The sequence below is a fragment of the Marmota flaviventris genome, chromosome 3 (assembly GCF_047511675.1).
Source record: "Marmota flaviventris isolate mMarFla1 chromosome 3, mMarFla1.hap1, whole genome shotgun sequence".
Lineage (NCBI taxonomy): Eukaryota > Metazoa > Chordata > Mammalia > Rodentia > Sciuridae > Marmota > Marmota flaviventris.
This window is the reverse complement of record NC_092500.1, coordinates 169,636,414-169,651,914: the sequence shown is the minus strand read 5'-3', so window position 1 is coordinate 169,651,914 and position 15,501 is coordinate 169,636,414. Positions and strand designations below refer to the sequence as shown.

The following is a 15,501-nucleotide window of genomic DNA, read 5'->3' as shown; positions in this document are numbered from 1 at the left end:
GTCAAGCTGGGGGGAGTGCAGGAGCCCCCTGCTCCTGGCAGGCCTTGCCCCCCTCCGTGGAGTGTCGAGAGGCACGACTCAGGAGTCCTTCTCTGGCTTTGGTCAGGTTCATCAGAAGGAGCCTTGCAGAATCCAGTGGCCCCCTGCCATGCCAGCTCGGTGACGCCCTGCCAGGTTAGACCACAGCAAGCTGGACGGGCCCTCTTTTGGATGTGCAGGGGAAGCCAGACCCTCCTCTGAGACCATGGGCCCCTCCCATTCTGCACTGCCGCCCTGGATGAAGTTTGGCCTGTGGTGGCCCCTTCTGCTCCCAGCAGGTGAGCGGCTGCCTTATCTCTGGGACTTCACTGCTGTGTGCTCATGTGCCAGGTGGGGGGATCTCCTGCAGGTGGGCTCATTGCAGTCCTCAAGGCCGCAAGGATGTTAGAGGTCATAGGCTGGTGCCTGGTTCCACAGGGGGAAGGTGGAGGGGCTGTCACAGCACTGATATTAGCAGCTGTGTCACCTTGAATGTCCCCGGCTTCAGCGTTGCTCATCTGCAAAACACAAATAGTGCTGTGGACCTCCCGGAGCTATTGTGGGGACAGAAGGAAAGCCTGTGCCTAGCACCTGGGTCACAGCAGGCACCCAGGACACATACGTGGTGGTTATTGTCCTTGCCCGGCTTTCTGTCCCAGTTGGAGCTGCTGTGGTTCTGGGTTTGGAGCAGTAGCTGTCCACTCGCTCAGTGGCAGGGCCTTGGTGTGCCGAAGCCGTTGGCAGAGTACTGAAAATCCCCCGAGAGACCCATCGACAGTGGTTGGCCTTGTAGACGAGAAGTGGCAAGTGCCAGAGGTTTAGGAGCAACTCAGGGAGGTGCCCTCAGTGGCGAGGGCTACAGCCGGCACTACGTCCCACCCTCTGACGACTGGGTGGGAAGGAACGCTGCTCACCACCAGGCTTGCTGTCATGGGGGGAGTCCCTTCCTGCAGCTCGTTCCTCTGGGACCAGGTGTCTGGGCTCCTGGGACCTGGGCTGGATGTCCCCCCTCCCTGCCGCAGCACCCTGGCTTTGTTATCTAATATCACACAGGTACTGACGTCCATTTGACGACCAGCACGAGCGAGTGCACCGTGGCCTCGGGGCTGTGCACAGCTCTGATGGACATTATCATAGCGAGTCCTCCACAGGGTTTGAGGTGGGATCTGGATTCACATCCCACCTGACAGCTGAGCAAGCTGACGCTCACACAGATGGCGGCCTCTGCTTTGATGGGAAGCCGCGTGCCCGCTGCCTCCTTGGCTTCTGGAGACCCCTCCTCTTCTCTCCCATCGCACAGCGTTGGCGCAGCGAGGCCCCCACACCCAGGCCGAGGACCGCCTCTTCAAACACCTCTTCAGGGGCTATAACCGCTGGGCACGGCCGGTGCCCAACACCTCAGACGTGGTGATCGTGCGCTTTGGACTGTCCATTGCCCAGCTCATTGATGTGGTGGGCCTGTCTCCCCAATCCAGGCCCCTCAGAACCCGCCTCCAGACCCCAGGCTCTTCCCCAGGGTCCCCCCTGCAGCCCCATCCCCCCGCCCTCCTCCATTACAGCGGGGACCTCAGCCTGTTCCTCCTGGGCTGCCCCAGCCCCTTCCCCTCTCTCACCCAGATCCCCTTCTGGGGCAGCAGGGGGCAGCAGTGGGGTTTCTTGTGTGACCCTGAAGAATCTGAGTCCAGGGGAGTGTTGGGAGGGACACTGGGCTTGGGTGCCGCACAGAGGCTCTTCCTGTGGGTGGGGGTCCCGGCAGCCCCTCTCTCTCACCCTGTGCTCTGGATTCTGTTGCCCTCTCTCTCTTACCGGCCAGGACGAGAAGAACCAAATGATGACCACCAACGTCTGGCTGAGGCAGGTGAGGATTCTCCCCGCAGGGAGGGGACAGTCATCGCCGGGCCCCGCCTCCCTGCACCTTTCCCTGACAGGGGCAAGCTGCTGCATTCACGGTGGGTGACACCTGCCACTTGGGTCATCTGGTTGCAGGTGGCCTCTCCAGAGGACTGTGCTTGTGTGGTCAGACTCTGAGTCCACTCCCTGGACATGTCACCAGAGAACCAGAGATGCCTTTCTTAGAAATGGACATTTCATAGTCCTTGCTGCTTGGGGACAGGCTGCATTGTCACCAAAACCCCATGGAGGTCTCATTCTGCCCATTTTACAGCTGAGGAAAATGAGAAGCAGGGTGTGGCTGGGCCAGTAAAGGGGGCACCCAAGTGCCTGGCTCTGCTCCTTCTACCAAAGAACGCCGAGTGTCCCTGTTTGTGTTGCCTGACAAACCCGAAGCTCGCCATCTAGAGCCACTTGGGTGCTTCCTATCTCAGTTTCATGGTCAGGAGTTTGAGTGGTTTCCTCTGCTTTGCATGGTGACTGCTTGGGAGCATCTGGCTGGTGGCTGTCCTGTTCTGAAGGGTTAAGGACAACTTTACTCACAGCAGGGGTGTTTGGAAAGTTCTGAAAGGGTGGGCCTGGCTGGCCTCCTGGCCCTGCCCAGGACCTCTCGGGGTCTTTCCCTGCGGTGTCTCCAGGAGGGAAGTCAGATTCCCACCTGTGGCTCAGGGCTCCCAGAAGGAGGGTCCCCAGACAGAAGTGGAACCTGCTGGTCTCGGGTGGCCTGAACGGGCCCAGCATCCATCTTGCCATATTCTGTAGGTCAGGGCAGTACAGGAGTCCAGCTGGATTCAGGGAGGGGCCATAGACCCCACCTCTCAGTGGAAGGACAGCCAAAGAGCAGGTGGCCCTCCTGGATGGGCCACTCCTAGGGCAGACTCATTAGAGCACAGGTCTCATGAGAACCCCAGTGCGTTCCCTCCCTTCTTACTCCTCCTGCTCTGTTCTGCTGCTCTGAAGGCCTCTGACATGGAGGTGGCAATAGAATGTGAGAAAGAGGAGCTGGTGCCCTGCCCCGCCAGCACCGACTGTCCCTGGGCAGAGGTAAACATGCAGAGCCACACCCACCAGAATGTTGATTGGCATCTCTGTTTGAGTCCTTTGAATGGGTGCCTGGCCCTCCAGTGCCCTTTCTGTAATTCCTGTCCACCAGGGGGTCCCCGGATGTTGTTGGGGTGTGGTGCTTCAGCTACTCAGTTTAAATTAGACCTTGGTCCAGAGGCTCTGAGTGGATACTGCTCATCCCAGAGCTGCTGGAGTGTCAGGAGGCTCATCTTTACAGATGTGCCAACTGGGGACCAGAGCAGGGAAGGTACTGTGTGTGGTGGGGGCAGGCCTAGAACCTAGGTCACCGCAGCTGTCCCCACGGTCTGGTCACCTGAGCCAGGGGCTGGGCGGGAGGTGAGGACATACACTGCCGCGGGACCTGGGCCATCAATCCGTCACCACCTCTGACCAGCCTGAGATGCTGAGCGTGTTATTCTCTGAGCCTCATTTTCCTCATCTGTAAAATGAATGTGATTCAACCTACTACCACATGCCTGGGGACAGTAATATGCCCCAACTTGACGTGGGTTCCCCCAAATGTTGGTTGAAACTGAAGACATGACGAATGGAATGGAGAGAGAATAAGACCTGATCCAGGGAGAGAAACACAAGTTAGCTTGGACGTGATTTGGGGGGAGCAGGAGTGAAGTCCAGAGATCTCTTGCTCCCTCCTGGGCCAGTCCCTGGGTAGGGAGGTCTCTGGAACATAGTCTGGAGGTCACAAACAGCTCCGAGCCTCAGCCGCTTGCCTCTGGCAGGTGGCTTTTCCCCTCTGTGGTCCTCACTTCCACCTGCTTGGCACGCCCTGGCCAGCTGTCTCTGCAGCCTCTTCCTGGATGGAGAATCTAACCACCTCTGAAACTGTGATGTGCTGAAACCCGACGTCAGCTCAGATCCTGCAGTGCCTCACTGGAGTCAGCCAGGGAGGCAAGAGAGGACCAGGGCATGGCTGGGGACACCGCCTGCCTGCGAGTTAGCTACTGAAGTGGGGGCAAAGCGAGGAAGGTGTTTATCTGGGAGGGTGTGCCTGGTTCCTCTGTCAGAGCCCTTTCCTGGCATCACAGCCTCTCTGTTCTGTGGGGCTGGGCGGGGCTCTGGGGGCTCCTGAATCCCTGGCTCAGCCTAGGTTGACAGAGGCCTCTCCCTGGCATGGCAGTGATGGGACCCCTCCCCTGCACAGGAGTGGAGCGACTACAAGCTGCGCTGGAACCCAGCTGATTTTGGCAACATCACCTCCCTCCGGGTCCCTTCAGAGATGATCTGGATCCCTGACATTGTCCTTTACAACAAGTAGGAAGACATGGAGCCCTGGGCAGACCCTTAGGAGGGGCGGTAAAGGGGACTTGGAGGGCTTCGTCGTTTCCTTCTCCGTGCTTAGCAGAGAACCCCCTCCTCTGTATTCTTTTATTCCTTTCATCCTGTTCTCTCCCTCCTACACACCAACGTTTACTGGGCACTGAAGATGTATTCATTTGTAGCACGGTGACAGTGGGACCGATTTGCCAACTCTGAGTATCCTTTGGAAAATGTGGTTCAGGCTCTCTAAAAATGCCTAGGAGTTGAAATTTTAAAGGATGGCAATACTGTCTGACCAGGTAAGTTGGCATCCTGTAGTTGCACCTTTGAAGAACAAACTCACTGGGTATGTTTTTTCTTTAATCATGTTATCTTATACTTGCCTTGGATTCAAGACCCAAAGGATCAATCTCACCCTAACAACTAGAAGCTAACAGAAGCTGGAGGGCGGGGGGAGTCCACAGAGAATCCCAGTGGGCAAAAATCAACGAATTAATATTCGTTTTCATAGGAGAAATAGAAATCTATATTTTTATTAGTATGTTTGGTATCAGGCAATTCTTCATTGAGAAGTTAAAAAGTTCACATTTAAAAGAAGGTGTTATGATTGTCTAAAACCATTTTCTAAAGCAGGTTGCTGCTTCCTTGAGATATGAATAGCAATGACAAGGTTCTGTGGTCACGGTTTTGGATCACACTGTATGTCTGTCACCCCCTGCCCAGGGCTTTGGAAGCCAGCAGAGCACAATAGCGTTTTAAATGCTGTTTTAAGTCCTGCAGCAAAGAAACCAGCTTACCCAGCACTTCCCAATCCCTCGGACCCTACCTTGGAAATGATATTTTTAAACAATAAAACATAGAGAGAGGGTCCATTTCTGGTCCTCCAGAGAGGTCAGTGGTTCCTTATACCAGTTCCTTACACTGTCTGGTTCTGGGCAGGCCCAGCGCCCTCTCACCTAAACACACACATGCCACTGGGTGACCTGGCAGGTCTGACACCCAGGTACCTGTGTTTGCTGACTCACGCCCCCACCCCCTTGCTCTGTACCCAGGAGCTGGTACCCAGGAGCATTCTAATTTCTGCTTCCTGTGCATTTGGCAGAGATATGAGCAAAGTCCCAGGGTCAGATACAACTTCACATTGCAGGATCGTCAATAAAGCCGTGACCACTAAGACTCGATTTTCACAAGGAAAGTCCAGTCAAACTTCCGTAGACACGTAAAGAAACATCTGCTCCACCCAGGCACTGCACTCTGGCCAATCAACAGAACTGTTCCTTCCCCCAAATGGGTGCACGTTGCCATCTAGCGGCAACTATGTGAAATGACCAAAATGCCTTTAATTTCTTTTTCTTTTTGACTTTTTGCCTGATGTATTTATTACTCTCTTTCAAAGTTCCTGTTTCCAGCCAGTCTGTCTCTCTACCCTGGAACTACTCCATGGGAAACTCCCTTGTATTCTGATTCCCTGGACTTTAGGACAGACGGTAGGAAGCGAAGGGGGAGTTGAAGAAGTCCCATCTGACTGGTCACCATTGTACCAGTGTCCCCATAGTCCTTGTGGGTCTTTGGATACTCATTCCCACAAAGTCCCCCAACCTCATCGACCACAGTCCCCATGATGCCCACCTGGTGGCCCCAGTGAGCACTGTTAAGATTTTCCTTGGCCCCACTCTTAAGATTTTTCTTGTTCCAGCAGGGCCCTCTGCTGTGGTGCTCCCTCCCCTCCCTTGGCCGAGTCCTCCCTGAGCACTCCAGCCAGCCTCCTGTTGGTGCCAAGCTGCCTCCTAGGGGGGCCCTAGTGGTTGAGGTTAGATGCGTGGACTCCAGGAAGTTTCCTCACTAGCCAAAATCTTAGGTGTCTTGAGCAAAGAACAAAAGATCCAGGTGGAAAAGTCATGATCTTCTACCTAAGAGGCTACTTGCTCACTATGTGCTAGGAAAGTACGGTTCAAGATCATCACTCTAAAATATTAAAGGAATAAAAACAGGCAAGGGAACTGCATACACCCCGTGACCTCAAATAAGCAAAACCATCAGAATCATTGTCCGTGTGACAGTAGAATAGACATGACATGTATAATATCACAATGTTAATAGTGGGTATTTTAAAAATTCTTGGTACTTTTGCAATTAAAACAATGTTATATGAAAAGAAAACTCAGCTGTGTCCATCTTCTGGGGAAGTTTTATACCCTTGCAAAAGACGGGACACTTGGCCAGCTGAGAACTGCCTTGTTCGGGTTGCTCTCTGCAGCAGTCTGGGTGGGTCAGGTGGGTGTGCAGAGCCCCCAGCTGGTCTTCTCTCTGCAGTGCAGACGGGGAGTTTGCGGTGACCCACATGACCAAAGCGCACCTCTTCTCCACGGGCACTGTGCACTGGGTGCCCCCAGCCATTTACAAGAGCTCCTGCAGCATCGACGTCACCTTCTTCCCCTTCGATCAGCAGAATTGCAAGATGAAGTTTGGCTCCTGGAGCTATGACAAGGCCAAGATCGACCTGGAGCCGATGGAGCAGACGGTGGACCTGAAGGACTACTGGGAGAGTGGTGAGTGGGCCATCATCAACGCCACGGGCACCTACAACAGCAAAAAGTATGACTGCTGCGCCGAGATCTACCCCGACGTCACCTATGCCTTCGTCATCCGCCGGCTGCCACTCTTCTACACCATCAACCTCATCATCCCCTGCCTGCTCATCTCCTGCCTCACCATGCTGGTCTTCTACCTGCCCTCCGACTGCGGCGAGAAGATCACGCTGTGCATCTCCGTGCTGCTCTCGCTGACCGTCTTCCTGCTGCTCATCACCGAGATCATCCCGTCCACCTCGCTGGTCATCCCGCTCATCGGCGAGTACCTGCTCTTCACCATGATCTTCGTCACCCTCTCCATCGTCATCACCGTCTTCGTGCTCAACGTGCACCATCGCTCCCCCAGCACCCACTGCATGCCCCGCTGGGTGCGGGTGGCCCTGCTGGGACGTGTGTCCCAGTGGCTGCTGATGAACCGGCCTCTGCCATCCTTGGAGCCACACGACTCCCCAGGCCTGAAACTCAGCCCGTCTTGTTACTGGTTGGAGACCAACATGGACGCAGAGGAGAGAGAGGAGGCAGAGGAGGAGGAGGAGAAAGGCCGATGGGTGTGTGCAGGCCGCCTAGCCCCCTCCATGGGTATCATTTGTGGCCGGGGACGCCTGCACCCACAGGCCTCAGGGCCCAGGGCCGAGGCTCCCTCTGGAGAGCGTGAGATCTTGCTGTCGCCTCGCATACAGAAAGCCCTGGAAGGTGTACACTATATTGCTGACCACCTGCGGTCAGAGGATGCCGACTCTTCGGTGGGTGAGGGCCTCCCCTGGGTGACCTTACCAGCTTAGCAGGGAACCCTCCCACCTCAAGGTGGTAGCTAGACCAACCTGGTCCCCTCCCTGAGGGCTGGCCTCCCTCATTCATGGCTCCAAAGAGTCTGGAATCAATTGTGAGAGAACATTTAGCTGGTGGCTCTTAGGACATTTGTTGGCAGTAGGTCAAGAATGTCCCTGCTCAGCCTCACTGGGAGACAGCGGGCAGAGAGGGTGTGCTCAGATGTGGACTCTGCCATGCCACGCTTATGCCACTACCTGCAGGAGTCAGCAGGGATACGGAGGTGGAGGGGGCATTAGGAGAGCCTGGTGGGCTAGCCCCTGTGGCAGTGGCCTTCCTCTTTTGTGCTAGATGGTCCCCTCTCCTCCTTTCTCATCAGGCCCTTTATGAAGCTCATGAGTCAACCACAAACTCTGCAGATTCTTGGTTGTACCAGGCTGGGCCTCTCCGCAGCCCCTGCCTTATCTAGCGCTCAGCATCAGAATTCTCTTATCAACTTAGGGAAGGGTGAAAGGCTGGAGAGGATCACAGGGTAGCCTTGTTGAGTGAATGAGAAAATTAATCATTAATTTGGGAGCAGCTAGGCATCCATCCCTGGCCTGGGCTGGGAGTCCAAGCTGCACAAAGCCCACCCACCCCCTAACCTGCCCCGAGTCACACCTACCCCACCCTCTCTGCACTGAAATCGCTGCAGCCACTGGGAGTCCATCTCCTTAGATGGTTCCAAGCACCTCTCTGTGTCCCTCTAATCCCTTTGCCCAGAACCTGTGAGCCCCGGCAGTGTGGAGGGTGAGACGGGTGGGACACAGGAGAGGATGGTATGGGGCTTGGGCCAGCTCTGTGTCTCCCTCCACCCCATCTCTGCACCTGTGCCAGTCTTCGCTTCCCCTCAGGTCTCAGGGGGCAGCTGCTGCCGCCCTGTGGTTGTCCCTACAGGGGCTGAGCATGGGAGGACTGCCTCTGTCACTGTGAGCCCATTTCTCCCGCAGGTGAGAGAAGACTGGAAGTGTGTTGCCCTGGTCATCGACAGGATCTTCCTCTGGCTCTTCATCATCGTCTGCTTCCTGGGAACCCTGGGGCTCTTTCTGCCTCCGTTCCTGGCTGGAATGATCTGATGCCATGTCCCTTGTGTCGGCTCCAAGGCCGTCCTGCCAGCCAGCAACGACCACCTTTAACTGCAGCTGCCTCCAGAGTGCCCTCGGGGGGCCAGCGCCATCTGCCTGCGGTGCTTCTGGGGAGAGAGCACCAGCCCTGAAAGTCTTCCTGGAGCACTCACTGTGACGCTATGAACCTAGTACTGGGAATCTGCTGGACAGAAAGCCCAGTTTAGGAAGCAGAGGAGCTAGAAAAGAAGGAGGACTCTGCCCTGCAGAGGGGTGGGACTAGCACAAGGAGAAACAATATGGCCTTGAGGGAGGGGCACATGGGGGAAGGGGAGGCTGCCTCAGGGGTGGAAGGGCTATGAGCAATGGTCTAGATTTAGGAATGAGCCCGAAGTAACCAGGGGAACCCCCAGGCCAGGGTCGGGGAGGCTGGAAGCGCAGGTTGGGCTCTTTAAACCAGGCTGAGGAAGTGTTCAGTGTGAGTTTGCAGGGCTTGGAGGTCTGTGGTGTAGCAAGGGACTTTACAGAAGGAGCGGGGAGCAGGTGTGGGGGGGCAGTGGAGCAGGGCCTTCCCATCCACCCAAAGCACCTTCAGCACCCCCTGGGGCATCGTGCCTCCCTCTTCCTTGCAAAGAAGCAGCCAGAACTGAGAGCCGCCGCTGTGGGCGCTGTGTGCCCTGTGTGCCCATGAACCTGCAGTGAACAAACCAGGAAGGCCATCCTGGCTGTTCTTCCGCAGTGCCCTGGTCCCTGTAGTCTGCGGTCAGCACACCTCTCTGGAGTTGGGGATCTCTGCTTCAAGCTCCTTCAGTTCTGAACTCCTCACAGCCAGGGACCCTTCAGTTTCTCCTCTCCCTAGGACCTAGCCCAGCACAGGGTGAGGGGCACCGGCACTCTATGTTGTGCGTGGTGGAGGGGAAACACTGAATGTTTTGGGCTCCACGCCTGCTGGGGGATGCCAGTGCCCTCGGGTGTCCCTCCAGCCTGCCTTTCCTGTCCTCCCCAGAGCCTCACCACGTCTGACCTGCTGTGGGCCATTCTGTGCAGCTTGTTCTTGCTCTGAGGAATGCCGAGCCCGGTGGGTGGAGCCTCTCCTGAGCTCTGTCCAGCCCCTGAGGGCAGGACCTCAGCAGCCCCCAGAGGTGTACACCAGGCTGTGCAGACAGTGTGGAGCCCCAGGCAGGAAGCAGAGAAGGGCAAACTGCTGACTTCCTTCTGTCTTGGGGTCCTGTCCTTCTGAACCTCCTCCTCCTCAGCACACAACACTCCATCACACATCTGGAAAGACCTGCCTACCTGTGACCCTGGCCCAGGCCCTGCTCCTCAGTTCTCTCTGAGACCCCCACTCAGTGGCCCTCTGGCCTCACGCCTCCCTACTCCTGTGAATGTAGCCCCTCCCCCGGTCTCTCTATCTACCTGAGGCTCCCAGAGGTGATCTCCTGCTGCAGGGACGTTCCCTGTGTTGTTCATGTCTCCTGTCCATCCATCTCGCATGTGAGTAAAGTGGTTAAATAAAGCCAAGTCTGCTGCTCCTTCAGCTGTGTGACCCCCCCAGAGCCCAAGTGGTCTGGGTGCAGCTGGAAGAGGGATGCCACATGGACGAAACTGCCCTGGGTCCCTCCTGGAAAGTGGCCCCTGAGTCAGGCACCCTATCGTCCAGTTGGGGCAAAAGGGCTGGAGCACACTTGTCCCACTGCCAGGCGCTTTCCTTGGCCACGGCCCAGCATCCATCAGCCCTTGATCTGCACCCAAGAAGAACACCATCCATCTCTTGCCGGGCTATGGTTCACGGCCAGCCTCCTCCCCCAAAGGGCACATCAAACCAACACCACAGTCCAACAAACCGCAAAGCAAATGGTACGAGTTTAATCCAACCACAAATCTGATAGAAAGAAGGTAAGAGAAGGCTCAACACAAACACTTGAGAAAGGAAGGGATCAGTTGAGAAAAGGGGGGTGGGGAGAAGAGGAGGAGTAAGAAAAGGCAGAGAAGGTAAAGGAAGAAAGAGAGGAGGTTGCCAGGGAGAGAGCAGATTGTGGTCCAAAGTCCAGTCCTGGCCGCTGTCTCTCTACTCCTTCCCCTGAGACTTGGTGTGATAACAACACAGTGTCCTGTGCCAGAATTCCCAATCCGTTTGTTCTTGGACTGCGTCCCAGATTCCCCATCAGGAGGGAACCCAGCTGTCAATCCAGACCAAACTCACATTAAATAAATTTGAATATACACTGTACAAGAAAGCCAGCCCATCCCCCATCTTACAAGCCTCCTGACCCCCCCCAAATAAGGCCCTTCCCTGGCCCCTCTGTGCATCAGGGGATCCCCGAGGGCTGAAGAGGAAGGAGAAGAAATAGCTTGGCTCCCATATGGGCCCGCCATGTCCATGCATAAGCCATTTTGGCTGCTAGGGACACCACTGTGACCCCAATGAGGCTCCACACCCAGGCTGGGGTGGGAGGAGTAGCTGGCGGTGACAGTGACCTCTGAACCATGTGTGTCACACCCACCCTGCGTCCATATCCAGAGTCCCCTCCATCCAGCTGCAGCCTGAACAGCACAGTCTGGGGTGGGGCGGGGAGGGGGTCGTGCAAAGTGGTGAGGGAAGGACCCCTCACCCCGGGCCTTCCCTGAGAAGACCACGTGACCAAAGGCAAGGCAGGGGAGGTGCATGACGGGTGGGGGTGGAAGACGCAGGCGGGTGGCCCCCACCCTAGGTCACTCTGCAGGCGGGTGGGCCAGATTGGCCAGGACCTTGGCCTGGTCCACGGCATCCAGCAGGTTCTTGGCGTCCACGGCCAGGGTGTGGGAGGCCGTGAGCATCTGTCGCTTGCACTCCTCACTCAGGGAGGTCACGGCATTCTGCTGCGCCAGCCGCATCTTGTTGATGAGGTCTGCCAGGTCCTTGTTGAGCAGCTTCTGGGTCCCCTCAATCTGTAGGGAGAGCACACAGAGAGGCGGGGTGCTTGGGCCTGGGGAAGGGTATTGGCTGAGGTAGTCAGCAGTCCCTGGGGACAAGGTGGGTCCAGGCCTGGCTGAATCCAGCCCCCCATACAGATTGGAGTGGGCATCCCAACCCCTAGCCAATCATGTGTGAGCATGGCCTGACCCAGCCCCATACGCCATCCAATCACAGCAACAACCCTTCACACCACCAGCATTTAAGTGAACGGTCAGGGTCCACGGGCCTGTGCCGTTTTGTAACTGTCTACTGTCAAATCAAGAGATCTGGGATTTTTCTTTTTTAACCACCACATGCCCAGAGCCTAGCAACTGAGCACATGAAACACAAGAGATGTTTGTTGAATGAGCGAGTGGTCATCCCTAGGATAGGGAGCTATCACATCACACCTGACCTCTCCTCAGGAAATTTGCCGTGAAGCTGGCTAGGTCCCTGGTGGCCATCTCAGCCCTCTGGTGGTACCTGCCTAGCTGGGGCTCCTCTGTGGGCTACTGCTGCCACCCAGAGGCAGGTTGAGAAATGTCCCAAGTGTCCCTGCTCTGTCTTGCCTTGAGCAGGCAGATGGTTAGGGTGGTGATGGGATGGGCCACATGCCACAGGCAGAGGATCCCAGGGCTCCATGGGAGGTCCACATTTGGTTTCCAGACGGACAATCGACAAATGTCCAGTGGCCCTGGATCAGCTTCTTACAGCTGGAGTAACAAATGACCACAAACCCAGCAGCTCCGAGCAGCATGGGTCATTCCCTGACAGTTCTGCAGGTCAGACTTCTGAGCAGGCCCGATGGGGCTAACACCAGGGTGCAGACTGGACTGTGTTCCTTCTGGAGCTGGGCAGGGTGTTCCCTGCCTTTCCCCATGTTGAAGCTGCACCTTCCAGCAGCAGTGTCCCTCTGACTTTGGTTTCTGTCATCACAGCCCTTCTCTGACTTCCCCCCGCTGCCCATTAATAAGGACACAGGCCCACTTGGATAATCCACCTAATCTCCCCCTCTCAAGAGCTTCACACTGATCACATCCCCCAACCCCCTTTAGCCTTGTAAGATAATGCGTTCACAGGTCCCAGGGATCAGGCTAGGTCCCTGTGGCCATCATAGGGCTGTGTCAGCAGGACACTGGGATTCCCAGGGCTTCATTGACAGCTCAGGATTTCAATGACACATTCACCTTGACCCCTCGGTCCAGTGAGTAGATAAAGGATCAAGGGTGGGGAGGAGAGGTAGGCGTGCCCTCTTGCACATCCGCATTCAATGAGAATTCATGGCAATCTGAGATCCGGATAGGAAATTCACCCCAGAAGCTGGCCAGGCTCCTGGGGGCCTCTTGGCCCTCTGGTGGTGGCTGCCCAGACATGCTGTGCAGTCTCCTGCTGGTCAGAAATGGGGCTGCCCAGGTGGCCCGAGGGGCCTCTGCTAGAAATGCAACTAGGAACAGGTGGAGGTACAGGGAGAAGTGACAGATTCGATATCATCTAGGATAGGACACCTACCTCTGTCCTCGAAGATGATGGCAAGGAGGGCAGGAGATCATCCACACTCCCAATGAGCTTCCTCAGGGTCAGCCCCACGTTCTGAGGGGAGGAAGGTGCAGGGCAGCTGTTACCGCCTGCTGTTTTCTTTTCCAGAAAGCCCTGTTTGCTTTGGCAGGAGCACTTCTTGGGGGTTCCAGGAACCAACTTCCCTTTGACCATGGGTGGAGACACCACCCCTTCTTCAGGGGTGCACAGCCCCACCTCCTCGGGTCCCCTTCCGCCTGGGCTCTCACCTTCACCACCACCACGTAGCCCTCGGGGGGTAGCTGGCACAGCTCATTCTTGAGATCCAGCACTGCCCGCACCAGCTCCATGACATTGAGGTACACCAGGTCATCGGTTCGGTCCAGGTTGGCCGTGGGCTGGATGGACTAAGGACAAGAAGCAGAGGGGGCTTGGGGGACCTGGGAGGACCCTGCTACCACTGCTGTTCTTTCGTGGGTAGGCAACTCAGCCACCAGTCACCAGGAAGGCCTCTTTTGTGGAGTAATAGTGACCTTTCTTGGGGGGTATCCCTCCCTTCTGCCTCCAGGACAATGGCTGTCCAGCCAGGGAGCCTAATCACGTTCTGGTGATGGCCTCACCAGAACCATGGAACCATCAGCCTTGGGGTCCAGGTTGGTCAGTGCCCATCAGGTGATTCTAATGGGCAGCCGACATGGAGAACCACTGTTCTAGAGCAAAGAATACCAGTGGCCACCCAGGCTACTGCAAGGACAGGGCGGAGGGGGGTGCCAGAAGCTCGAGGGAGGCTCAGGAGAGAAAGGGGCCACCCCTCCTCCCCCAGGGCTGCACCTATGAGCTTTCCTCTGGGTCAGGCAGTGGGGACAGGAGCCTGGCTCTACCCCTGCTTCTACAAGAACCAGCTGTGTAGCCTGAGGCAAGGAGCTTGTCTTTAAAGTCCGTGGTCCTCAGTCCTGGGAATCCCCACTCCAATTCACAACCAGCCTTGGGGGAGCCAACACCTACCTGTGCCCCCAGTCGCGGTGGCTTCTGTGGGGGTCCCGTGAACTCCGCTGCAATGGGAAGGACAGTGAGTGAGTAAGTGGGCGGAGGGGTCTCAGCAGCTGGCCTTTTCCTTCATTCACGCTGATGATCAAGCAAAGCCCTCTCCTCTGCTACCAGGAGACCCAGGGGGTATTAGGCCCCAATCCCAGGAAGATGGCAGGGGAAGAGCATGCTGGCCTCCGTGGTTTGTATACAAGGAAAAAAAATCAAAGTCACAGCAGAGATGGGGTGACCTCATGGGAGTTCCAGCTCTGACATGCTTCCTCCTTGATGGACACAGGCCTGAGGGACAGCAACACTGTGGCCTTGGCCACCCATGAAAAAGAAGCCTCACCCTCTGCAGGCAATGGGGGTCCATGGAGCCCCCACCCTGGTGTAGCAGCTGCTCATGGGTAGATTTGTGAGGATGCTATATTGATTTTCCTTGAGCATTTGGGGCTCAAGGAAATGAAATACCAGCAGAGCCTTGCTATTCACGCCCACTCTGATGAACAGACACACACAGGCCCTGCGCAGCGGCTGGAAGGGAAAGCCCAGGATGGAAGTCAGAACACCTGGTTCTGCTCACACCTCCGCCACCAAAGAGCCCTGCCACCCAGGACAGCACATCTGTATTCCCCACGTCTCAATTTTCATCTGCAGAATAAGAGGGTTAGCTCTGAAGTCACCTGGAACCAGAGAGCCTAGGCTCACCCCTGAGCCACGTAATTAGCAGCTGGGTGACACTGGGCAAGTTATCAACCAGCCGGCATCTCAGTGGCATCCTTTGTAAAATGGAGACACACCGCCCGTCTCTGAGTTGCTACAATACAAATGAGTTAATACTTGTGACTTGGCTGGTGCCTGCCCTGTGTTAAGTTCTCTGTGTCCATTGTCCTTGTTCTTCTTATCATTATCATCAGCTCCTCCCCCTCCTTTCCCTGACTTCAGCACAGGCTTCTGGAGAGATCTCCTAGGCTTGGTCTCATTCATCCCTTGGGCTTGGAGAAGACCTAAGAAGTAGGGGAGGTGGGTGGAGCTACTTAACCTTCCTCCACCAGGGTGAGGAGTGGAAAGGCGAGAATCACCCACTCTGCCAAATAAAGGCGGGCAGGAGATGGACCGAGAAGAGGACTGAGGAGGAGGGCGGAGCAGCTCTCCACTCTGAGCTGACCCCCTTTGCACATGCCACATTAAAACAAGGCAAATAGATGGTTCTCAACATTGCAGGCATACTCTGCTGCCCCCTGCACAGGCAGTGAACAAAGATGGGGTGCCCAGGTGGGGACTCCCCAAGGAAGGGCAGGAACACTCA

The 15,501-nt window shown here is 56.2% G+C and overlaps 2 protein-coding genes across 4 annotated transcripts in view; one reads left to right on the top strand and one right to left on the bottom strand.

Annotated features, from left to right (window-relative positions):
* The first annotated feature begins 244 nt into the window (after positions 1-244).
* On the top strand, positions 245-9,083 carry Chrna2 (cholinergic receptor nicotinic alpha 2 subunit). Its single transcript, XM_071609322.1, has 6 exons — positions 245-317; positions 1,319-1,470; positions 1,832-1,876; positions 4,136-4,245; positions 6,565-7,585; positions 8,600-9,083. The coding sequence occupies exons 1-6, from the start codon at positions 245-247 to the stop codon at positions 8,723-8,725; spliced, it is 1,527 nt and encodes a 508-aa protein (XP_071465423.1). The 3' UTR covers positions 8,726-9,083.
* A 1,480-nt stretch (positions 9,084-10,563) lies between these two features.
* Ptk2b (protein tyrosine kinase 2 beta) overlaps positions 10,564-15,501 on the bottom strand; it is a 108,614-nt gene continuing 103,676 nt past the window's right edge. For all 3 annotated transcript variants that reach the window (XM_027926832.3, XM_034635876.2, XM_027926835.3), the window contains 4 exons: positions 14,169-14,215; positions 13,433-13,570; positions 13,158-13,238; positions 10,564-11,641 (listed from right to left, as the gene is read on the bottom strand). In XM_027926832.3, the coding sequence (XP_027782633.2) occupies positions 11,426-11,641; positions 13,158-13,238; positions 13,433-13,570; positions 14,169-14,215 (482 nt within the window). In that variant the 3' untranslated portion in view covers positions 10,564-11,425. The remainder of the gene's footprint in view (positions 11,642-13,157; positions 13,239-13,432; positions 13,571-14,168; positions 14,216-15,501) is intronic.